Raw genomic sequence first — 20,006 nt, 5'->3', positions numbered from 1 at the left:
TGTGTGTGTCTCGCACCCATCTTCGTCTCCATCTCCCGACCTCGGATCGACATCGTTCCATCAACGGAAGTCGACCGCATCGTCCCGGAGTCATCGAGACGTGATGGAATTGTTCATTCTCGAACAAGGGACACTCCTTCAAAATGGGACTATCATGGAACCACAGGAGAGGAAGACCCAGCGACCGCAGCCGACGTAGAACTTCCAAGATCGCAGTAATCTTGTAAGCTTCTTTCGTGTTTAATAAACGGTTGTGTTGTTTGTAAACGAAAAATCTATCTCTGACTCAACTGCTTCCACATGTCGTTGATTGTTACCGCTCGGCAATCCAAACGGCAAGGGAGACGATGACGATACATATCACATATTATCGTTCGTCGAGTAGATTTTTTTTATTTCTCCCCCCCTCGGCCCCCACATGTGGCAATTTTGTATGCAATAATGGTTGGCTGGATCTATTCAAAAACTGACATATCATTTATTCAAAAATTAATGGAAAATCTCAATGTACTGATCCAGTAACCACAAATGAATGAATTGACCATGTTTTGGCAGAAATGAGGAAAGATTTCAATGTTGAAGATATCTATAATTCTGATGAAACAGGACATTTTTATAATCTGACAGTTGACTACATGTTTAAATCCAAACAGGAAAAAATCAGTCATTTGACAGTGCATGTATGCACAGATATGACAGGAACTGATAAGAAAAAACTTAGTTATTAGAAAATCATTAAAAACATGGTGTTTTAAGTGTGTAGGAATCTTCCTGTGGATTTTACTGTAAACAAAAAAGCTGAATGATATTTTTTGGCAGTATACAAATGATTGGAATAAGGAAATATCCAGAGACAAAAATTTTATTGTTAGTTGATAACTGTCCCCATATTCAAAATTTGTCCATCAAGCTAGTGTTTCTGCCTCCCAAAGTCACATCAATTTTACAACTAATGGACATGGGTGTAATTAAAAGTTTGAAAGGATTCTATAAAAGATTTATAGTTTTACATTTACTCCATCAAAGAGAACAGAAGTTTAATGAGATATTGGATGCCATAAATTTATTAAGTGATGCAGAACAATATTACTTCAACAACCATATCCAATTGTTTCAAAAAACTGAAATTAAATACAAATAAAATTTCAATGTCAGATGATGATGATGATGATGATGATGAAAATATAGAAAGCAATGTACCTTTATCTGAATGGTTGCGATGCAACATCATCAATGATTTTAATAATGACATTGATAAATTTTTATGAGCCAATGACAAATTGTTAACTAGTAGTATTTGTACTGAGTGTGACATCGTGAAAGCTGTCTGAATAAAGATGATAGATAATAATGTCAATGATGATGAATGTGATGATAATATAATAAGTGAAATTGAATCAAAACCAATACTGGCAAATTTCTGAAGCTCAAGAGTCAATAGATACATTAGTCAGGTTTTTTGAAGAAAATGAAGTAATTAATGATACTTTCAACACCTTGAGTACTTTAAGAGAAATTTGAGAAATATGAAGGCGAAATATTTTTGGAGCAATCATCAATTTTAAGATTTGTAGATAAAAATATTAACGGAAATTAGGCTTATTATTAATTAGTATTATCTTTAATTATGAAAAAATAAATTGTTTGATATTAATTATATTGTAATTTATATAACTATTAATAAAAAGACAATAATTACATAAATTTTTTTTTGCTTTTTGAATCTATCAATTTATTCAAAATTAAAAATAGAGATAGATTTCACTAATCATCAGTAGCATGGCTACAGTTTTACCACCCATGAGGCACCCCCTATTTATTTGCACCTGGACAGTAGCCCATTCTCCTCCTAGTTACATCACTGCTCTTCATGGATATAACGAGTAACAGTTATACTGAGGAAATCTTGCCAGTCCCCTAGTGACTTTTATAACTGAGTTTGACTATGATATATAATTTTTGTTATGATATGCAATACATTAAAATTATAACATTTTTTTACTTTTTGTGACCATCTGCTTATTAAAAAAAATTTTGATTTACAATATAGGAGAGACAAATGTAAATTTCTTTTAATGGACTTGAGTTGTGGCCCTATATTGTAAAAGGTATGGCATTTGGAAAATACCAGTTTCATCGCAGATGTCATTCTTTCCAGATACTATGATTTAAGATGGATAATCTGTAAGTTATCTATGTTCAAAAGAAGGTATGGGTTTTGCAATAGGCCATATTATATGACAATTTTAAATCCCAATTAAGAATTAACACTCATAAACCTTAAAAGTCCAGTAGTAAATATTTAATAGAAAACAAACACTTTTGACCGTACTTTCAGTCTTCTTCAGGTTTAAAAAACCAGTGAGATTCAAACATACGAATGTGTAGAACAAAATTACAAAATTATTTTCAAAAAATGAAACAGCACAAATGGAATTTAAACTAATGGAAAACTCTATGCATAGGTATACAAATATATGCATGCACATTACCATGGGGCTGAAATGATATAAGCAATACAAAAATGACATAAATACATATGAATTAAACCAATTGAGGGAGTGTGGGGGCATAGTTTATAACTGCTGGTGTGGGCGTTGCCCGTTCCTTCATAGCAGTACTTCCACGCATGCGACACATTGATGGCATCATTAGAGTTAATGCAATTGGCATGTAACCCAGCTTTGTAAATTTCAAATGCCTCTATATTTCGAAGGTGTTCAACATGGTGAGACATCCTGATCAGTTTAACCCCTTGTAGGTCTGCTCTTATGCCTGGGTCAGTGGCATATGTTGATAGGTGGTGTGCCTATTATTATCGATATCAATCTTTTATTCAGAGAGTGTTTTGTGGACTCTATATAAACTAACTCCCTTTGAAACCTGTTGTCCCAGAGAGAAATCATGTATACACCTGGTGCTAGCTTTTTATCAATCTTATCTTGCTGCTGCAGAGTAGCCTATACAGTCGACCCCCGTATAAGATCATTGATTATTCCGTTTTATATAAATTCCATGTTGTACGAGTCACTTAGATTTTACAAATACGTGTACTGGGCTGTGAACGGCTCACTTATTTGTAAAATTTAAGTGACTTGTACAACATGGAATTCATATAAAACGGAATAATCAATGATCTTATACGGGGGTCGACTGTATAGTGCTGGGCCTCTTGTATGCAATCTTAGTGTTTGTATAGGAGGCAACTTCTCTGTAAATGGAGTTGAGGTGGTGGTTGTACTCAACCACAGCTTGCAAATGTGTGCTATTTAGGTTGTGTGTTCCGTGTTTTTCTACATGTGTTCGAGAAGTGTCAGGTACAGCTATTTGTGTGGAGTAAGCACAGGAAAAGTTGTATATCATGTTTGTACTATATCCGTGCTGTACAACTATATTCTGAATGCGTTTCAACTCCACATCAGTGTCTTCAGATCTGGTTTTGGTCCAATTAAGAATTACACTTATGATATGAATTTCCAGTGCAAACTGGAAGTCATGTTATTTCAATTCAAAAATTTATCCTGAAAGGTGTTAGATAGATGACTGACACAACTCTATTGTTAAAGGAAAAGTATGATGTACAGGGACAAGCCACTACTAATTTGAGGTGGAGAGCATATATTTTAAATTAAATAAATTAAAAATATATTTAAAAACTGCAGCTCAGCATTGTGATGATGTCACAATAAGTAATTGCTTGTTCATAAATAATTTATTGGATGTTTTGTGATGAATAAAGAATTTTTACTTCATTCAAATTAGAATTAAAATCAATGTTAATATTTTTCTGTTATTTTATGAAAGTGTTTACATGTTTTTTTTACTTCCTAGTTCTCTTAATTTTTTTCTGAATTGGTGACATCAAAGTTATTTATTTTTTAAAAATTTATTAGCTCAAATATCTGTTTTCAGAGTTTGGATAAATAATTTTAGTTTCTAAGATAAAAGTTATCTATTCATACATCTCCCTCTTCTTACCTACAATGATATAAAATATAAAAGTTACAGACTGATTGTAGGATTTTAAAATAGTTTTAACTCTGAATCATATTTCAAAAGTATTGTCAAATGAAGTAAATTGTTATTTTATTAGAAATGACATTTGAATTAAAAGTTTCTGATATATTTTTCCAAATACAGCAAAAATTATCAAAAAGTGATTTTAATTCTAAGTTGTATAGTAACCTTCAGAATAGCTAAACAATGTACTCATAAAAAAGATCTTTCTGATTAATATCTCATAGGAATATTATACATTCTTGTTATATATCTTACTAATGAATATTATACGTTCTTGTTATATATCTTACTAATGAATTCTTATTACAATATCTTATATATAACCATTTAATACTCTGGATATCACTTTTATTAGCAAGGCTATCAATACTAAAAGGGAATTGTTGAAGAATTAGAACTAAAAATTTTTAATCAATCATCAACTTAACCCTGAATTATTAGTTTAGAAAAAACTAAAAAATTAATATATTATAAAGATTCCATTACTAAAAAATTCTTCAGTTAAAGCTAAATCATATATTGTAACAACCTGAATTAATAATGAACAGTCTACTTATGTAATCTTTCTGATACTAATCTTAATAATTCAAAAACACCATGATTATGATTTCCAGTAATTTATATACAAAATATAATTTTTATTAAGAGACAGCACTGTAACTACTATCAATGTTTTTATGTACTCTGACTTTGAATATTAAATAGTGAATAATATTCATACTTTAGTATTAAATTATTTTTCGTATATCATTATTTAATTAAATAATTTATTCTATGATGTGTGTATTTATCTATTTATTTATTTATTTCAGGAATATAAATTATTGATAGTATATACAATATGTAATCAATAAAGAATATGTAATCAATAAAGTTTTGGCATTTCACATAAGAACAGTCAACTCCTGATTTAGCAGGGAAATGGAAAGTTCACAGACCATAGTATTGTTTATTCTGAAACAGTGTCTTCTTTTATTTGTTTTTTTCTGTCACAACTAGGTGCATAGATAGACACTGGGCATCTTTGATATCACTCTTTATTCAGAAATATCTTGTGGGCGATACCTGTTTCAGGCATGTGCTCCTCTTCTGTCGGCTTTACTTTTTGAGATAGCTTGTCGTAGTAACAAATATACATCTTACTTACAAATTACATTAGTTACAATTAAAAATTATTACAGTTAAAATTTCTTGGCATTACTCTCTATTACATAACTATAAAAATTATAAAAATCATCAGCTTTAAAAAATCAAGACTTAACTAAATTTAACTAGACATGTACTACTGAAAACAATACAACTCCTCTTTTGCACATGCATTCCTGCCATCACTGACCACAATATACCCACAATCTGGTAAATCAGGAGTTGGCAGTACTGAATATTATGAAGACTGATAACTCACAATCAAAAGTTACAATAATCCTTATCTTGTACAGCTAAATAAATCTAAGAATACTGAGTTTTACTTTCCTGGCTGTTATATATAACAGAAGGAAAGTATGGCAATCGGTCAAAAAATAACCCCCCTCCAAATTTTTACATTTTTGGAATCGGGACCTTGATACATAGAAAAATGCAAAAAAATTCAGGGGTAATTTATGTATGGATGTGTGTGTGTGTGTGTGTGTGCGTTTTATTTTGTTCACCCCATTTGAAGCTAAACTCCTGTGCTTTTCGTTGAAAATTTCTGAAATTTTGCAGGAAGGTTTGTTTATTGATTGCAAGGGGATTGATGCTATTAAATTTTGGTGGTTGAAGGTCGAGGGGATGGGAAGATAAAGGGGATCATGTATATATCTAGTAGGATCAGACTTAATAATGATTTTACTCGTTATTAGCACTTGCAATTTTTATAAAACTCATCCCTACCTTGAAAATTAAGCTTTTTGCCATTTTGTAATAATTAAAAATATAAAAAGTTTTTAATAATAAAATATCATAATAGATGGCACCACACACACAGTTTTAAATGTTGCTAGGAAAGTTAAGCAACTCATTGCTGGATCTTTTATTTAAGTGATTCAGCATACAATTTCGAGTAAAACTGATAATTTTCTATAAATTTTCTTAAAAACATTATGATAACCAAATTATAGATTCGGAAAAAATGTTGTTTTTCAAAATATTGAACAGACCAATAATTTTTCTCAATTTTAAATGATACATATTTTTAATATAAAGCCAACAAAGTCTAATCATTGCATTCAGTATTACGCATTTATTGTAAAATCTACCACAATCAGAAATGTTTTAACTATAAATATCACCAGATAACATGTGCTTTTGTTTATAATCATAAATGAAGATTAGTACTCCAGATTTCCAGATACTTAGATTCTCCAGCAAAATTATTGCTTACTAGCTTACCCGTCATGCATTGCTGCAATCTCAGAAGAAACAAAATTGAAGCAAACTCGTTATGATAAAATTAAATTTACATTTTATCATTTTTATTGAAACTTATTATTATTCATTTTCACCAAAAAAACATTTCAAAGTGTCGTTTCAATTTTATTTATTTATTGGAGTGCTTTGTGGATACACGATATTATTTGTTTTTCTGTCTGGTGCGTACACGAATAAATCAGAAGGTTTTCCGATGCAAGTTGGCCACATACAGTTGTCCATGTAAGAAGCATGGATTCTTTAAATTTAGCCCACATACTCGCAGAGATTATTAGAAGTGCGATATTCCCCATTTTTATATATGTTTTTTAATCCTTTATAATTTTGATTATTTAATTGCTCCTTCCTCTCTTCCTTGGCATGTTGTGAAATTTCTCATAATTGGATAATAAACTGTTTTATTGTAATTTGTCTTTTTAAATTATTTTGAGTTGATATTAAAATTTGGAAAAGGGGGATCCCTAGATCAGTAAAATAGGCGAATTTCCTTCTACAACTTCGGTTATTGTTCGGGATACAGTTAAGGTTTTAACGAAGTTCGAGCAATTACGTAATTAGCAAAAAAAAAGTTGAAATAAAGTAATTAAACAAAAATTATTACAAATATCGTAAATAATAAATGCATATATAGAGATATTTTTTGAAGGGGGAAATGGTCTTCACAATTTGTAATCGATCGAACACACAGTGCTCAAATGCTCGTGTAAACGCATGCCATCTATCGTAGGATAAATGCCAGAAACCTTCGTGGGAGTGTATTAAAAAACTTCCCAAAGCTCCATGGCAATCGTACTACGCCAGAAACCTTCACGGAAGTATATTAAACAATTTCTCAAAGTTTCACGGCAATCAGATAAACGGTGTGGTAATGCATAAAGGATACACACACACACACACATTCATTTTTATATATATAGATAACACTAAAGTATAGATGTAAAGTTTTAAATATTATAATAAATGCAATTCTGTAAATTTAGTTCAAAAATACAATTATTTAATGCCATTTATACTAAAAATAACTTAATTAAATTGATAATTCATATATAAGCATTTAAGTTAATTTATCCTTGACTTATGAAACTGACTGTATTGATAACATAAGATTTATTTTTGATTTGAAATTTTTATCACCCCACATATCAAATTATTTACAAGATAATTTTTACCTTTGATTAAATTAAATCCCCTTAAATAGATTTAGATGTGAATGCATATGAAGTTTAAATAATTACTAACTGAATTTTTATATATTAATATAATGAATTTGTATCACATTATTTATTTCAGTCTAGTAATAAATTACAGTTAATGAAGATAATTGAATCTTTTAAATTTATTTTAAAAAAATATATTGTAATGTAATGAAAGTTATAAATATATGATTATACTATTATAATTTTATGACATTATTAATTCATATAGAATTAATATTATCTCTCCTTTTTCAAATTCATTATTCTTACACATATCCATATTCTTACCTTTCTCACTGACACTCTCACTCTCAATTTCTGGTTCTTCACAGCTGGAACATTCAGGTGTTGATCTTATTTCATCATCAGAACTACTTAGTGACCTCTGACGTAATTTCTTACCTCTCTTGTTTTTATGAGGCTTTGGTGGTGGTGGTCTTACACATTCAGATTGATCAGAACTTAATGAATCATTTCTTACTACTGACTCTACTTTTCTTCGACTGTTATGTCCTCTATCAACAATGACAGAGACAGCAGAATTAGGATCAAGATGGTTTCGCCTGCTCACTTCTCTCAAAGGTGTTATCCTGTAATGTGGATCATCATGACCTATAATTTCCACATGAGTTTCATATATATCCCGATCAATACCACTAGGCACTTTATGTCGATGAATTAAGTCTCTTTGTTCTTCTTGCCTGCTAAGCCGACCACTCACATGTGCTGGTTCTCTATATGGATAAGATTCCATATCATGAGAATAATCCAAATGCCTTTCAATCATTTCATGATGACCACTTTCTCTACCATGCCTTCTGTCAACAGAAGACTCCCTCCTTTGGATTGTATCATTTCTTAGACGGTCCACAGGTCTTGATAAATCTCTCATACTTTCTCTATGTTTAACATCATCTCTACGTCGATCGTCCCTAGAATAATCATCTCTGAGGTATTCACGATTACTTCTCTGTTGGGATCTATGCCTTTCACTAGATGACTCTCTAGGTTCTCGACTTCTTTCCCTTCCATCTCTGATGAGTTCTCTTTCTGAAATATGGCCTCTGCTCCTTTCAACCTCATGATCATAATCTCTTCTATGATGGAGATCAGGAGAAGGTTCTCTAGATCGAGCACCTTCTCTTGGAATGGTGCGTCCTCTTTCATTTTCTCTGTAATGCCTTATTTCTTCACGTGGGCCTTCATCAGATGCTGCTCTCCTAAATCTTATATCAGGTGACCCTCTTTCAGATGATGGATGTGTTCTACTACCAGAATGAATCTGTCTTTCATTACTTTTTTCAAACATTATATGTTCTGTCCTTTCTCCCCTCAAAGGAAGTTCAGATGTTAATGGCCTAAGTTCCCTATCACGTTCTTGAGAAAACTGTCTTTTTAACTCTTTTGCTGCTGAACTGCTTGTTTTCTGTAGTGAACCCCTTCTAGCTGTAAATGGCATACCAGGTACAAGACCAGAATGCTGTTGGTGAATATTCTCTTTTTCAGCACTATGTCTATGTTCTAATTTTGGTCGTTTATCAACTGTTGGACTCATGGAAATGGATTCATTCCCAAGACCAACATCTAGTTCCATTTGTTGAACTAATGAAGGTTTACCAGCCATTCCACTATGAACCCATTGTCCCGTTTTGATTAACAGTTCTTGTTTTTTTCGACAAACAATACATACCCATATTACCTGAAATAGAAGTATTTTATTAGAATATATTTCAAAAAAATAAAAACACTATTAATTATTAATTATGATTTAAATAAAAATAATTAATTTTTTCTGACAGTGTTAAAACATACAAGAATAAAAAGAATATAATTTTTGTTGTATTATATAATCTTTTACTGATAGATTAAGTATGTTTTTTGTTTTATTTTCATTTTTAGCTCTTTCTATCTTGTGGGCACTAATAAGGCCTTTTCCAGACACACAATGAGAGTAACTGGGTGGTGAGGGACAGGGCCCAATATATCTGGGACGTACTGCCCATAAAAAATCCCTGAAGTTTGTCCCAACTCCATCAGAGCAGCCTGATTACTTAACTATTTTGGCCATCTGACTGTCACATTAAAATGGCAACAATGTAAGTTTGATAGTCTGGCAACATAAATCAACTTTTAACTAAAAGCTAAAAAATAAAACATCTGTTTTGTGAAAGGAAAAATAGGCCTTAAAGTGATTCAAATTGATGACTATTATCTTATGATTCCTCTAAGATAAAACATTGGTTGAAAAGAACATCAAAAAATTTTCTGTTTTTTCATTTTAAATTCTAATTTAAAAATTTGTTTATTTAGAAATTTAAATTGACAGTAAGATAAATTTTAAAATTTTTTTCTAATTTTTTTGTCAACAGTACAAGCATAATCTTAGAAATCAGTAATATTATCTCATACAAGGTATTATCCCAGTGCCTGTATCATTGCTCAATACAGATTTTGAATTGTGCATTTCACTATAGTGTTGGACCAGATATTTGGCATTATTTGGTATTTGGACATATTTGACCACAAAGTATTTGATATTTAGTCAAATACTAAACACACATATTCAATATTCAAAGTGAATTCTTTCTCAAAGCTAAACTATTTGGCCAAATAATTTCATTTTAGTTTGGGGAGAGAAAAAGAGAAAAAAGGAAGGGAAGAAAAAATATAAAACACAAAATAAAATTAAAGCAACATTTAAAAATATCATTATTTATACTTTTCCAAAACAAATATAACATTAATAAATGATTATGAGCAAATATTATTTATTAATAATCACAATTTACGAGATAAATTATAATATTAATGCTTCTGTATTCATAGGAAATAAGCAAATTTTTTTTGGACATCATAAATACTTCCTGCTTTCACAGAATAAAAAAGACCTGAATGGAAAGATTTAACTTTTTATTTTTCATTACATAGTAATGTTTTAAAAATAACAACATATATCATTTATTATTATAGGAAAGAGGATAGTGTCTTTTATTATTGAATAAAAGACACTATCCTCTTTCCTATTTTCTAAGGCTTAGAGTCTAAGCCTTCTGCTTCAGGCAATTACAAATAAATCAGTTAGTATTCAGCCAGATTTTTGGTACTGAGTAGTCAGAAAAACAAAAATATTGCATATTCAGTATTAAGAAACAGCAATATCTGAATTACTCAGTATTTGTCCATCCATATTTCAATGTAAATGTTTCTGTGCACAGTTACTAAGTTATGTAATGGTTTGTTTCCAGTATATATAACTTTATATATATATATATATATATATTGCAGATATATAGGACTGTCAGCAGAATAGCAAGACTGTTATTTGCTGATCATCAGACAATGAGAATCATCACATTACAGCCCTTTATGGTGTTTGATTTAGTTAAGAATAGAAAGGTTCCACTAAAAAAAAAAAAAACATACTCATATGCCTGGGCCATACTGCTGAATATAAATAAAGTGGTATGTTAGTCACCTTTTGCAGATTTTCTGATAGACTAAAAGAGCAAAAGGAGGTGCTTATCAGGAAGAGTGGCACAGCACTGGCAGAACTTATACAAAACAAAAGTGTGGTGATAAAGACTCAAATAGTTCAAGATGTTCTTAGTGGTTGCTATTATGAAAGCTTCTGCAGTGCAGAAGCTCTCATAATAGTAATCTCTAAGAATCTTCTGAACCAGAAATTGGAAGAGAACAATTTAGACCCCTGATTATGGACAACGTCAGCATGTAACAATAGAAGACAGTGAACTAAAACATATCTGTGATTATTATGCTTACATGCACAAATGTGCACATTTGAAAATTTGAACTTGTTTCAAATTTTTATGTTATTTTCCATTGAAGTTCCAAAAATGCTGAAACTCTAGATTTCAAACAACATTCATTTCAGTTATATTTCAAAAATTTTAAATATTTTATATATTTATTTTAAAATATTTTGATTTTTAATTTTATTACAAAATAATATTAAAATCTTAAAATTATCATTGATTCACTCTTGAATATTTAATTTTTTTAGATTTATATTTTAATATTTAATATTAATCAATTATTTGATTATATTGGCAGATACAATTATTAAAATTTAATTGATAAAATTCAACACTAATACCAATAATCAGTGTTATTATATCTTTAATAATAATATTACAGTATAGTAGGACCTTGTCCTATGTAGACTCATCACATGCAGTTTCAGGTTTACACTATCAAATCTGAAATGCAATCCAAATAAAAATTAAAAAAAAAATGGAAAATATGTAAAATAAATATTCTTAATTGTGTGCTAAATCTACACCATTTTCCACAGTATATGAAGCTTTGCAGCATCTCTCTCAGTCACACTCACTCTCATTCTGAGAAAGAATTATTAAAACTCATTTCTTTGTTTTGCACTATACACTGGAACCAGTATCTATCTGTCTGAAATTCTCATTGTAATGCTTCACATCCATGCTTCTCTTTGTTTCATGTTTGTAATTACATTTAATTACAAATATGACTCCAAAACACAATAGTAGTCTCTGATAAGCCAATGAGAGGATGTAAAATGCTTACTTTACAAGAAAAATTAAAATTATGATTTAGTTAGAAAACTTGACTGCACAATGCACCAGGTTGTACAGTATATAAAATATGCAACTCACATCAACCATTTAGTTAGAAAAGAGAGTTTCCTTCTGAGGTTGCAAGAATGTTAGGAAAAATAAATCTTCCATATCCACCATACTTACTGGGGAAGAAAAGACGTGTGAAAGTGTTTCAGTGGCACATAAAACAGAAAGAGAGAGTATGCAAATTTTTAAAGTTATTTTTATAATTACAGTATTATGCTATTTATTTATTTTTAATACAGTATTTATTTGCTTTATTTACAAAAAAAAAGTGTTTGATAAATATGCTAATAAAGAAATACCTAATACATTGGGTAATTAATTGGGTAAATAATGTAATTAATTGGGTTCACTATTTTATGCAAATTTCTGGCTATACAAGGGGTCGTGGAAGATATTGGTCATATATGGTGAGACCCTACTGTATTAATATTTTGTTCCAATAAAATGTATAAACTGTGATTTCCTGAATGTAGACTATACCAGCTTATGCCTATTTTGAGTAGTTGCATTGTGTATTGGTCTCTTTGAACTAGTATTTACAGATATGGGTGGAGCTAAACATATACACTACATTTCTATCAGGCTAGAAATGTAGATGTTTGGAAGTAATCAAATTTTGTCATTAGTATTATTAAATAAAACAATCAAATGTTTTATATACAGTAGAACCTCGATTATCCAGACCTCTATTATCTGGATTTTCGATTTTTCGGATTGTTCAAAATAAACAAAAATTTTACGAATTTGCTGATTTGCACTTGGCAAATTACGACACTGTTTATGTACGAGATGGAATGCATAACATTTTTTGTTTCAACAATGTCTCACCCAGCACAGTGGTCGTAAACTCTTAAATATATTTTGTGTCGTAATAAAAATATAACTTGACATACGTATTTATAAATAATTTATATTCAAATTACATCATTTCTATGACCAAGGGAGGCATAAGGCATGGGCAACGTGGGCCACCGCCTATGCCTGGTGGTCCAAAGGGTCTCGCGTTTCGAAGGTTTATGCATTACTTAAAAGCTGCGAACGTGACGAAAAAATTTTATTCGTCATAAAACGATAAATAATTTGTCAAATTTTTATTCATAAAAATGCAGTTTCAACTGCTTTTTATTTTATAAAATCCGTCTTCTTGAGCCACCAGAGGGCCTTTTAAACAATAGGTAGTCTGTTAGCGNCAGAAACAAAATCACCAGCTAAACATTGTATTTAAAGCCTGATTCAGAAATAGCACCAAATCAGCTCTGTCACAAAGAGGAGGAAATCAAGGCCTCCATCAATTCAGACATCAAAATTATTCATGTCATTCAGCAGCAGATTGCAAATAGCCATGGAAAATCAACTCGGAGACTGTTCCAGTAAGTTGTTCAGCAAGTGTTGAAATCTCTGAACCTCAAATCATACCAAATAACATGTGCAGAAACTGAAAAAGCCCAACAAAACTAAAGCTGTACATGGTTGTTGATTGCAATTATTGAAGGACTTTTGGAACTTTCTGGAAAGTACTTTATGACTGATGAAGCACCAAATGATCAGGTCACATGAATGCACAGAATACAAGGTATTGATCTATTGAAAATTCCCACCTGACTCACAAAACACCACTGCATGAGTAGAAAATTGGTAGTTGGTGACAATATCAGGAACACAAATAGTGGGCCCAATTTTCTTCATATCAACTGTGAATACTGCAATTTATGTAGAAATTTTTAAACATTTTATGACTAACAAACACCAGAAGAAAGGATGTACTGCTTTTTCAACAATATGGGGCAACATGCCACACCTCCTGTGACTCATTGGAGCAGGTTCATGAACAGTTTACAAACCAGTAAAGTGTCAGTAAGGGTGATAGCCATCACATTTCCTGGACTTGTCCACATGCATTTTTATTTGTGGAGACATTTAAAGTTCAAAGTGTACACCAATAATCCACATGCTGCATACCCAGGATGAATTCAAGGAAAACATCATGAACACTATCTGCAGCATCACCACTGAAGAGCTGTAGGCATTATCAGCAAACATGCTGCAACATGCCCAGAGGTACATAGATATGATCGGGAACCACTTCCAGCATCTGTTGTAATATATAAGTAAATCAATAATGCTTTGGAAAAACAATCCACTTGCTTGTTCTTCCTGTCACAGTATCATTTCAGGCTGATTACTTTTCCATTGGCTCACCCTGTATATCATGCATAACAAGTGCCATCTGAAAGACCTATTTTACAATATTCAAATATGATGTTCTCATTAAAAAGTTTTTTGTCAGTTTTGAATTGTTATCAGATTATGTATATTTATATCTTGTTAGAAATATCAAATTGAAAAAAATTTCTATTATTAAAATTAAATAAAGTTATAATATTTACTTTAGAAAGAAATTGTTTTATCTTAAAACCAAATTACAGAAATAACTACTCAAATTCATATTTATTTTTAAAATAATATATATAGTATAGTGATAAAAATAGCAACCAACTGAATCTTAAAAGAAATTCCAGGATATTCTATTGTAAACTCTAATGTTTTCAATCTTCACAGGAGATCTTCCTCAGGATATAGCATTCTCCAAATTGAAATGCAAAAATGAAACATTTTTAAGAATTATTTGAAAAAATGTATAAACGAGAATTTTTTTAAAGAATTCTCTCAAAAATTTTTTAAAATAATTTAAATTGATTAAATCGAATAAAAATCTCTTCAAAATAATTTTTTAAAATTGACTGTTCCATTTGGTATAAGGATTGCCGAGCATAAAACAATTGTCCTTCCTCTTTGAAATTAATGCAATGGCCACTCTTTTCCAATTTGAATATTTTGAGAGCTTCCAGTGACCTTATTTGGTCATCCTGCTTAGATCATCGTATGATGGAAGCTTCGTCTAGATGGGCTTAAACATCATTGTCTGCAGCATACCTGGCTAGGGCGGTATTGTTATTTCTTTTATTAATATCATATTTGTGTTCTGACAGCCTTACTTTGAGTGATCATGTTGTGGTGCTGATGTACTCAAGAACACATTTGAATCTATTGTCTCTCAGTATAATCTTATAAATTCATGGAACCCTAATCATGTCAGTGTTGTCCTTTCCATTTCTGAGGATGTTATAGATAGTGGGAACATGCCTATAGGGGCAGACTGGCTATGTGGAAAGTGTGGAAAATTCCACATGGGCCGTATACAATTTGAGCCATTTTTTCTAAATGTGTACATAATGTACTGTTTGGTTAAGTTTAATTTTAAAAAATTCATTTATTTTTTTTTGTTAAGTAAGGCAAATTTCAATTTTTTGGTGTAATATAGATATATGTGTAGGTCTGTATCATTTTACCCGGCCCTACCCATATCTGAAGTTAAATTAGTTTGGCCGACCTGAGTCAAACACAATTTGACCCAAACAGAAAGCATCCCAGGAGAAAAATAATCAAAACTACCTTCTAAACAGAGAAAATTGGTCATTTGTTTACATTGCTAGAAACTATTCACCACTACTATGAATCTTAATGCTAAACTATGGAAACACAAGTTATAAGTTTTGTACCTAGTCACCAAAACGATGATTGTAGTCATAATAAATTTAATGGCCACTTATATTATTTCCTTTATTTTAGGTAAGTAAAAAATATTATTCAATAATAATTTCTCTATATTCCAAACGATTTAATTAAAAATAATCTATTTTGTAGTGTGAGGCTGGAGCCTCACCCCTCTCCAATGGGAAACTGGTTGTCGAGCTAAAGCTTATAAATCAGTGATTTATTTTGTAAACAGGAATGAGTGTAAGACGATCTAATTATCACATTCTCGGACCAAATTCACACATCCTCAATCATAGATCGTGGAAGGAAGGTGGGAGAGAGAACAACCGGGGAGAGTTCGACAGTCATCTTACACCAAGTTCAAAGCACATTAGACCAAAATTTATGGGACTGTCACCAAATATTCCTGAAAACGCATTTCAAAAATTAAGCAGTATTTTAATACAGTTTAATCCAGTATCAACTCAACACAATATTATTTCAGAATTGCAACATTTTAAATCATCATGAAATATTTTAAAGGAAAATGTCAGTGAAACTTTTATAAAATTAAACAAAAATGAACATTCTACTGATGATCAAGTAGAAACTAATAAAGATTAGTGTTGCAACGAATAGTATATTCGGCCTCAGGCCAAATATTTGGCTATTCGGCCAAACTATTCAGCTTGATTAACGCATGTACAAAAATTGGCGCGCAAACTGCATTATGGCAAGGACCCTGCTCTCCATTGACCCGCTGTCACTACGCTTCGCAAATCGCATTACTTCTTGACAGTTGTAGCGGACAGACAAGAGCGTCATGGCAGTAGGTGAAAAATGATGATATCAAATGTGCATAACAATGAAATTACCTGCATGTGTAAATAACGGAAAAAAAACAGAGAAAGACCCTGAAGTGAAAATGTGAAAATAAATATGAAATTGAGTTGATAACATAATCGAACAAGTCAAAGTAGCTTATTGGTGCAAAATTTGCGGCTGTCAATGCCAAACAATTGTTGTCATAGACTTTGGAAAGCTAAATGCTTGTAATGAAAGTCACTTAACGTGCATGGGCAAAAGCCTGGGACCATTCGGGCTGTCAAGCTGTCTTGAATCTGTGAAATTATAACTGCAACATATACCAATGTCCTATCTGTCTCTTTTCTCTGTTATCACCAGGCTATGAGTCAGGTAATTATAAAATGGAAAAACTACGATGGAAAAGTGATGAATCAAAAGTATTGTGAGCGCATATTATGATGTATGCATAGGCATATGTGGACTAGAGAGATAGAGGAAAGAGAAAGGAAACAGCAAAGACAAGCGCTTAAAAAGGATAGACAGGGTCAGACCCGCAGATGTGTGCGACGATTCTCGAATGAATAGGTGTTTACATGTGCTGATATTTGTAATTATAAATTGTAAATACATGTGACTAATATTATTTTCTTTTTTATTTTGTGCATGTTATAAGTTATAAATAAATATAAACAAACAACACTAATCTGATAACATTAAATCTAAATACCAAAATGATTAATTTACTGTGTTTTTGTTATTTTTTACTCTGTTTTTAGGTATTCAGTATTCGGCCAAATAGTGATTAAATATTCGGTATTCGGCCTATTTTTCGCTATTCGGCCAAATACCAAACAGTAACCGAATATTCGTTACATCACTAATAAAGATGCCATTTTATCCTCTTACTGCATTGCTTGAAAAAATTGCCCTATTTGTTGTTATAATATATTTTTCAGATATAACATGTTAAGTGGTGCTTATTCTATACTTGGTTAAGCATACAAATATCTACTATCTATGTCTGTAACACAAGCGCCTGTGAACAAAGCTTTTCTATGTTAAAATTAATTAAAAGCAGGCTAAGATACTTATAAGTATCTCGCAAGAAAATCTAGAAGCTTCATGTTAATATGGGTGGAGAAGGATATTTTAAACGAAATACATTCTGATGATGTCATTAATATTATTGCTCAACAAAGCAAACTTCTAAATGAAAAATTAATGTTCTAGACTCGTGCTTATTGTAATTTTTGTCAATGTTGTATTTTGAATATATTTAAATATAAATAGAAAAAAATACATTTTTTTTTTATTTATGGGCTGGGCCGGTAACAAATTTTCCACACAAAAATTTTAGGGCCAGTCCGTCCCTGCAAGCCTATATGCTAATTTATTACCTCTGTGCCGGGCAATTTCTTTATACAAGCTTTTCATGTGGTTTTAATCTAGAACTATGCAGTGCATGTTGTGAGCATTCCCACTCCACGATATATCATTATTGGGCTGTAGGAGGTACTCCTACAGTCAATAATTATATATCATGCCTGTTTAGCGAATGCCTGTTGGAATAGGCATTCACTAATTTACAAATAAGGTGTTTTTTGTAACCATGATTTTTAGCTATGTCTGCCAAACATTTAAGCTCTTTTAACGTGTCTTTGTAATTTGTGCAGTTGGGTAAAAGCACATTTAGTTAATGCATGAAATTTGAAAGAATTCTTTAAAAAAATTCTCGTTTATACGTTTTTTTCAAATAATTCTTAAAAACATTCCATTTCCACATTCCAATTTGGAAAACGTTATATCCTGAGGAAGATCTCCTGTGCAGATCGAAAGCGTTAGAGTTTACAATAGAATATACTGGAATTTCTTTTAAGGTTCAGTTGGTTGCTATTTTTATGATAATATATTCCAGGCTTACAGAGTTTGTGCTATGGTATAGTGATGTTATTAATGCTTATCAATTCTTCTTATAGGAAATTTTCTGTTTAGCCTGTCTTTTATTTGTATTTTAAAGAGTTTTTGTATTTCATGAATATTGTTAATGTTTTAATTTTAATGAATATAGTAAACATGATCTCTTTTATATTCCATCATCATTAATTACATAATATACTAGAAATAACATTATTAAAGAAATTATTATTAAAGAATTATTATTCAAATTAAAGAAAAAACATTAATTTCAATAAATTTCATAACCCCTTCAAAAGAAGATAGAAGAAAACTTTTTAATAAACTACATATATTCTATTAAACAGTATTTTTTCAGATTCCAATATTTTTTCTTCTAAATATATTCAAACTTTTACATTAATTTTAGTACTGACCTTATTAGATCTTAAAGTTACTTTTCCACCACATCTGGCACAACAACGCACTTGGCAATAATTACAGATATGTCCAATACCATCAGCAAATTTTGTTTTTAAACATATTTGGCATGTGGCATCTAACTGTTCGGGACCAATCTTTTGTTTTTCCTGGCTTCTTTTTTGAATTGATGTTTCCAGAAGTCTTACTTCATCTTGTTTTTTCCTAGTTAAATAAGAATTTATAAATTAACGAAAAATTAGATTAAAAATATAATAAAAATATGTATATATACAGATACGGATGGGATTACGCCTGTAAACTATCTGTGTATTCTTATTTTTGGTAACTTTCTTAACCATTCCTTTGAGGAATGGTATGTAATTGAGCACGACTCTCTCCTTATGCTAATTCCCTCCCTGCGAGGGGTGTCGCTTCTGCCAATTCACAATGAGAGTATCTATTCTTTCTCTACAGTATCCTTGCTGTATCACTGTTTCAGATATATTCCAACTCTGTAAGTGTCACAGATGCTGGTGCAATGCATGTGTGCCCTCCTTATCCATGACCGAAAAACCGCCATTTTTATATGCTCAGGGTCTGCGGAGTTCCTAGGAATGATAATAGGAAGATAACTGGGTTTCTGGTATATATCTGTTTTGATTTCCCCTTCTTTGTAAGTTATAGATACATCCAAAAAATTAACTGTGTTTCCATTTTTCTGCTCCAGCTCCAGAGTTATCCATACGGGTCGTCATTAATCAGATCTATAAACTGGTTAACTCTGCAATTATCTTTCCACAAAATAAAGATATCAACAACATATCTTGCATAGGACAATATGTCTTCCTGGAATGAGGGGAGTATGTGATTTTCGAGTTTACGCAACACTAATTTGCAGAGTATAGCTGACATGGGGCTACCCATCAGTACGCCCCGTGCCTGCAGGTAAGTTTTATCTTCAAAGTGAAAGAAAGATGTGTGGCAAATTAAATCTGCCAATTCCAAGATCTGGTTGTGGTATTTCCTAGAGTTGTTAATTTTAGCTAACAAGTGGGAAAGTTAATTAAGATAATTTTTATTGGCTGTATATATTTTATTTTAG

General features: G+C 31.2%; 1 protein-coding gene across 1 annotated transcript in view; it reads right to left on the bottom strand.

The window, feature by feature from the left end:
- LOC111625627 (regulating synaptic membrane exocytosis protein 2-like) overlaps nt 1–20,006 on the bottom strand; it is a 328,126-nt gene that overhangs the window by 267,527 nt on the left and 40,593 nt on the right. The window contains exons 2-3 of the mRNA XM_023368831.1: nt 18,919–19,126; nt 7,914–9,324 (exon numbers count right to left, since the gene is read on the bottom strand). Of these exons, the coding sequence (XP_023224599.1) occupies nt 7,914–9,324; nt 18,919–19,126 (1,619 nt within the window). The remainder of the gene's footprint in view (nt 1–7,913; nt 9,325–18,918; nt 19,127–20,006) is intronic.

This window comes from Centruroides sculpturatus, unplaced genomic scaffold (assembly GCF_000671375.1).
Source record: "Centruroides sculpturatus isolate CEXI.00-Female unplaced genomic scaffold, Cexi_2.0 scaffold356, whole genome shotgun sequence".
Lineage (NCBI taxonomy): Eukaryota > Metazoa > Arthropoda > Arachnida > Scorpiones > Buthidae > Centruroides > Centruroides sculpturatus.
This window is presented reverse-complemented; position numbering and strand designations above follow the sequence as displayed.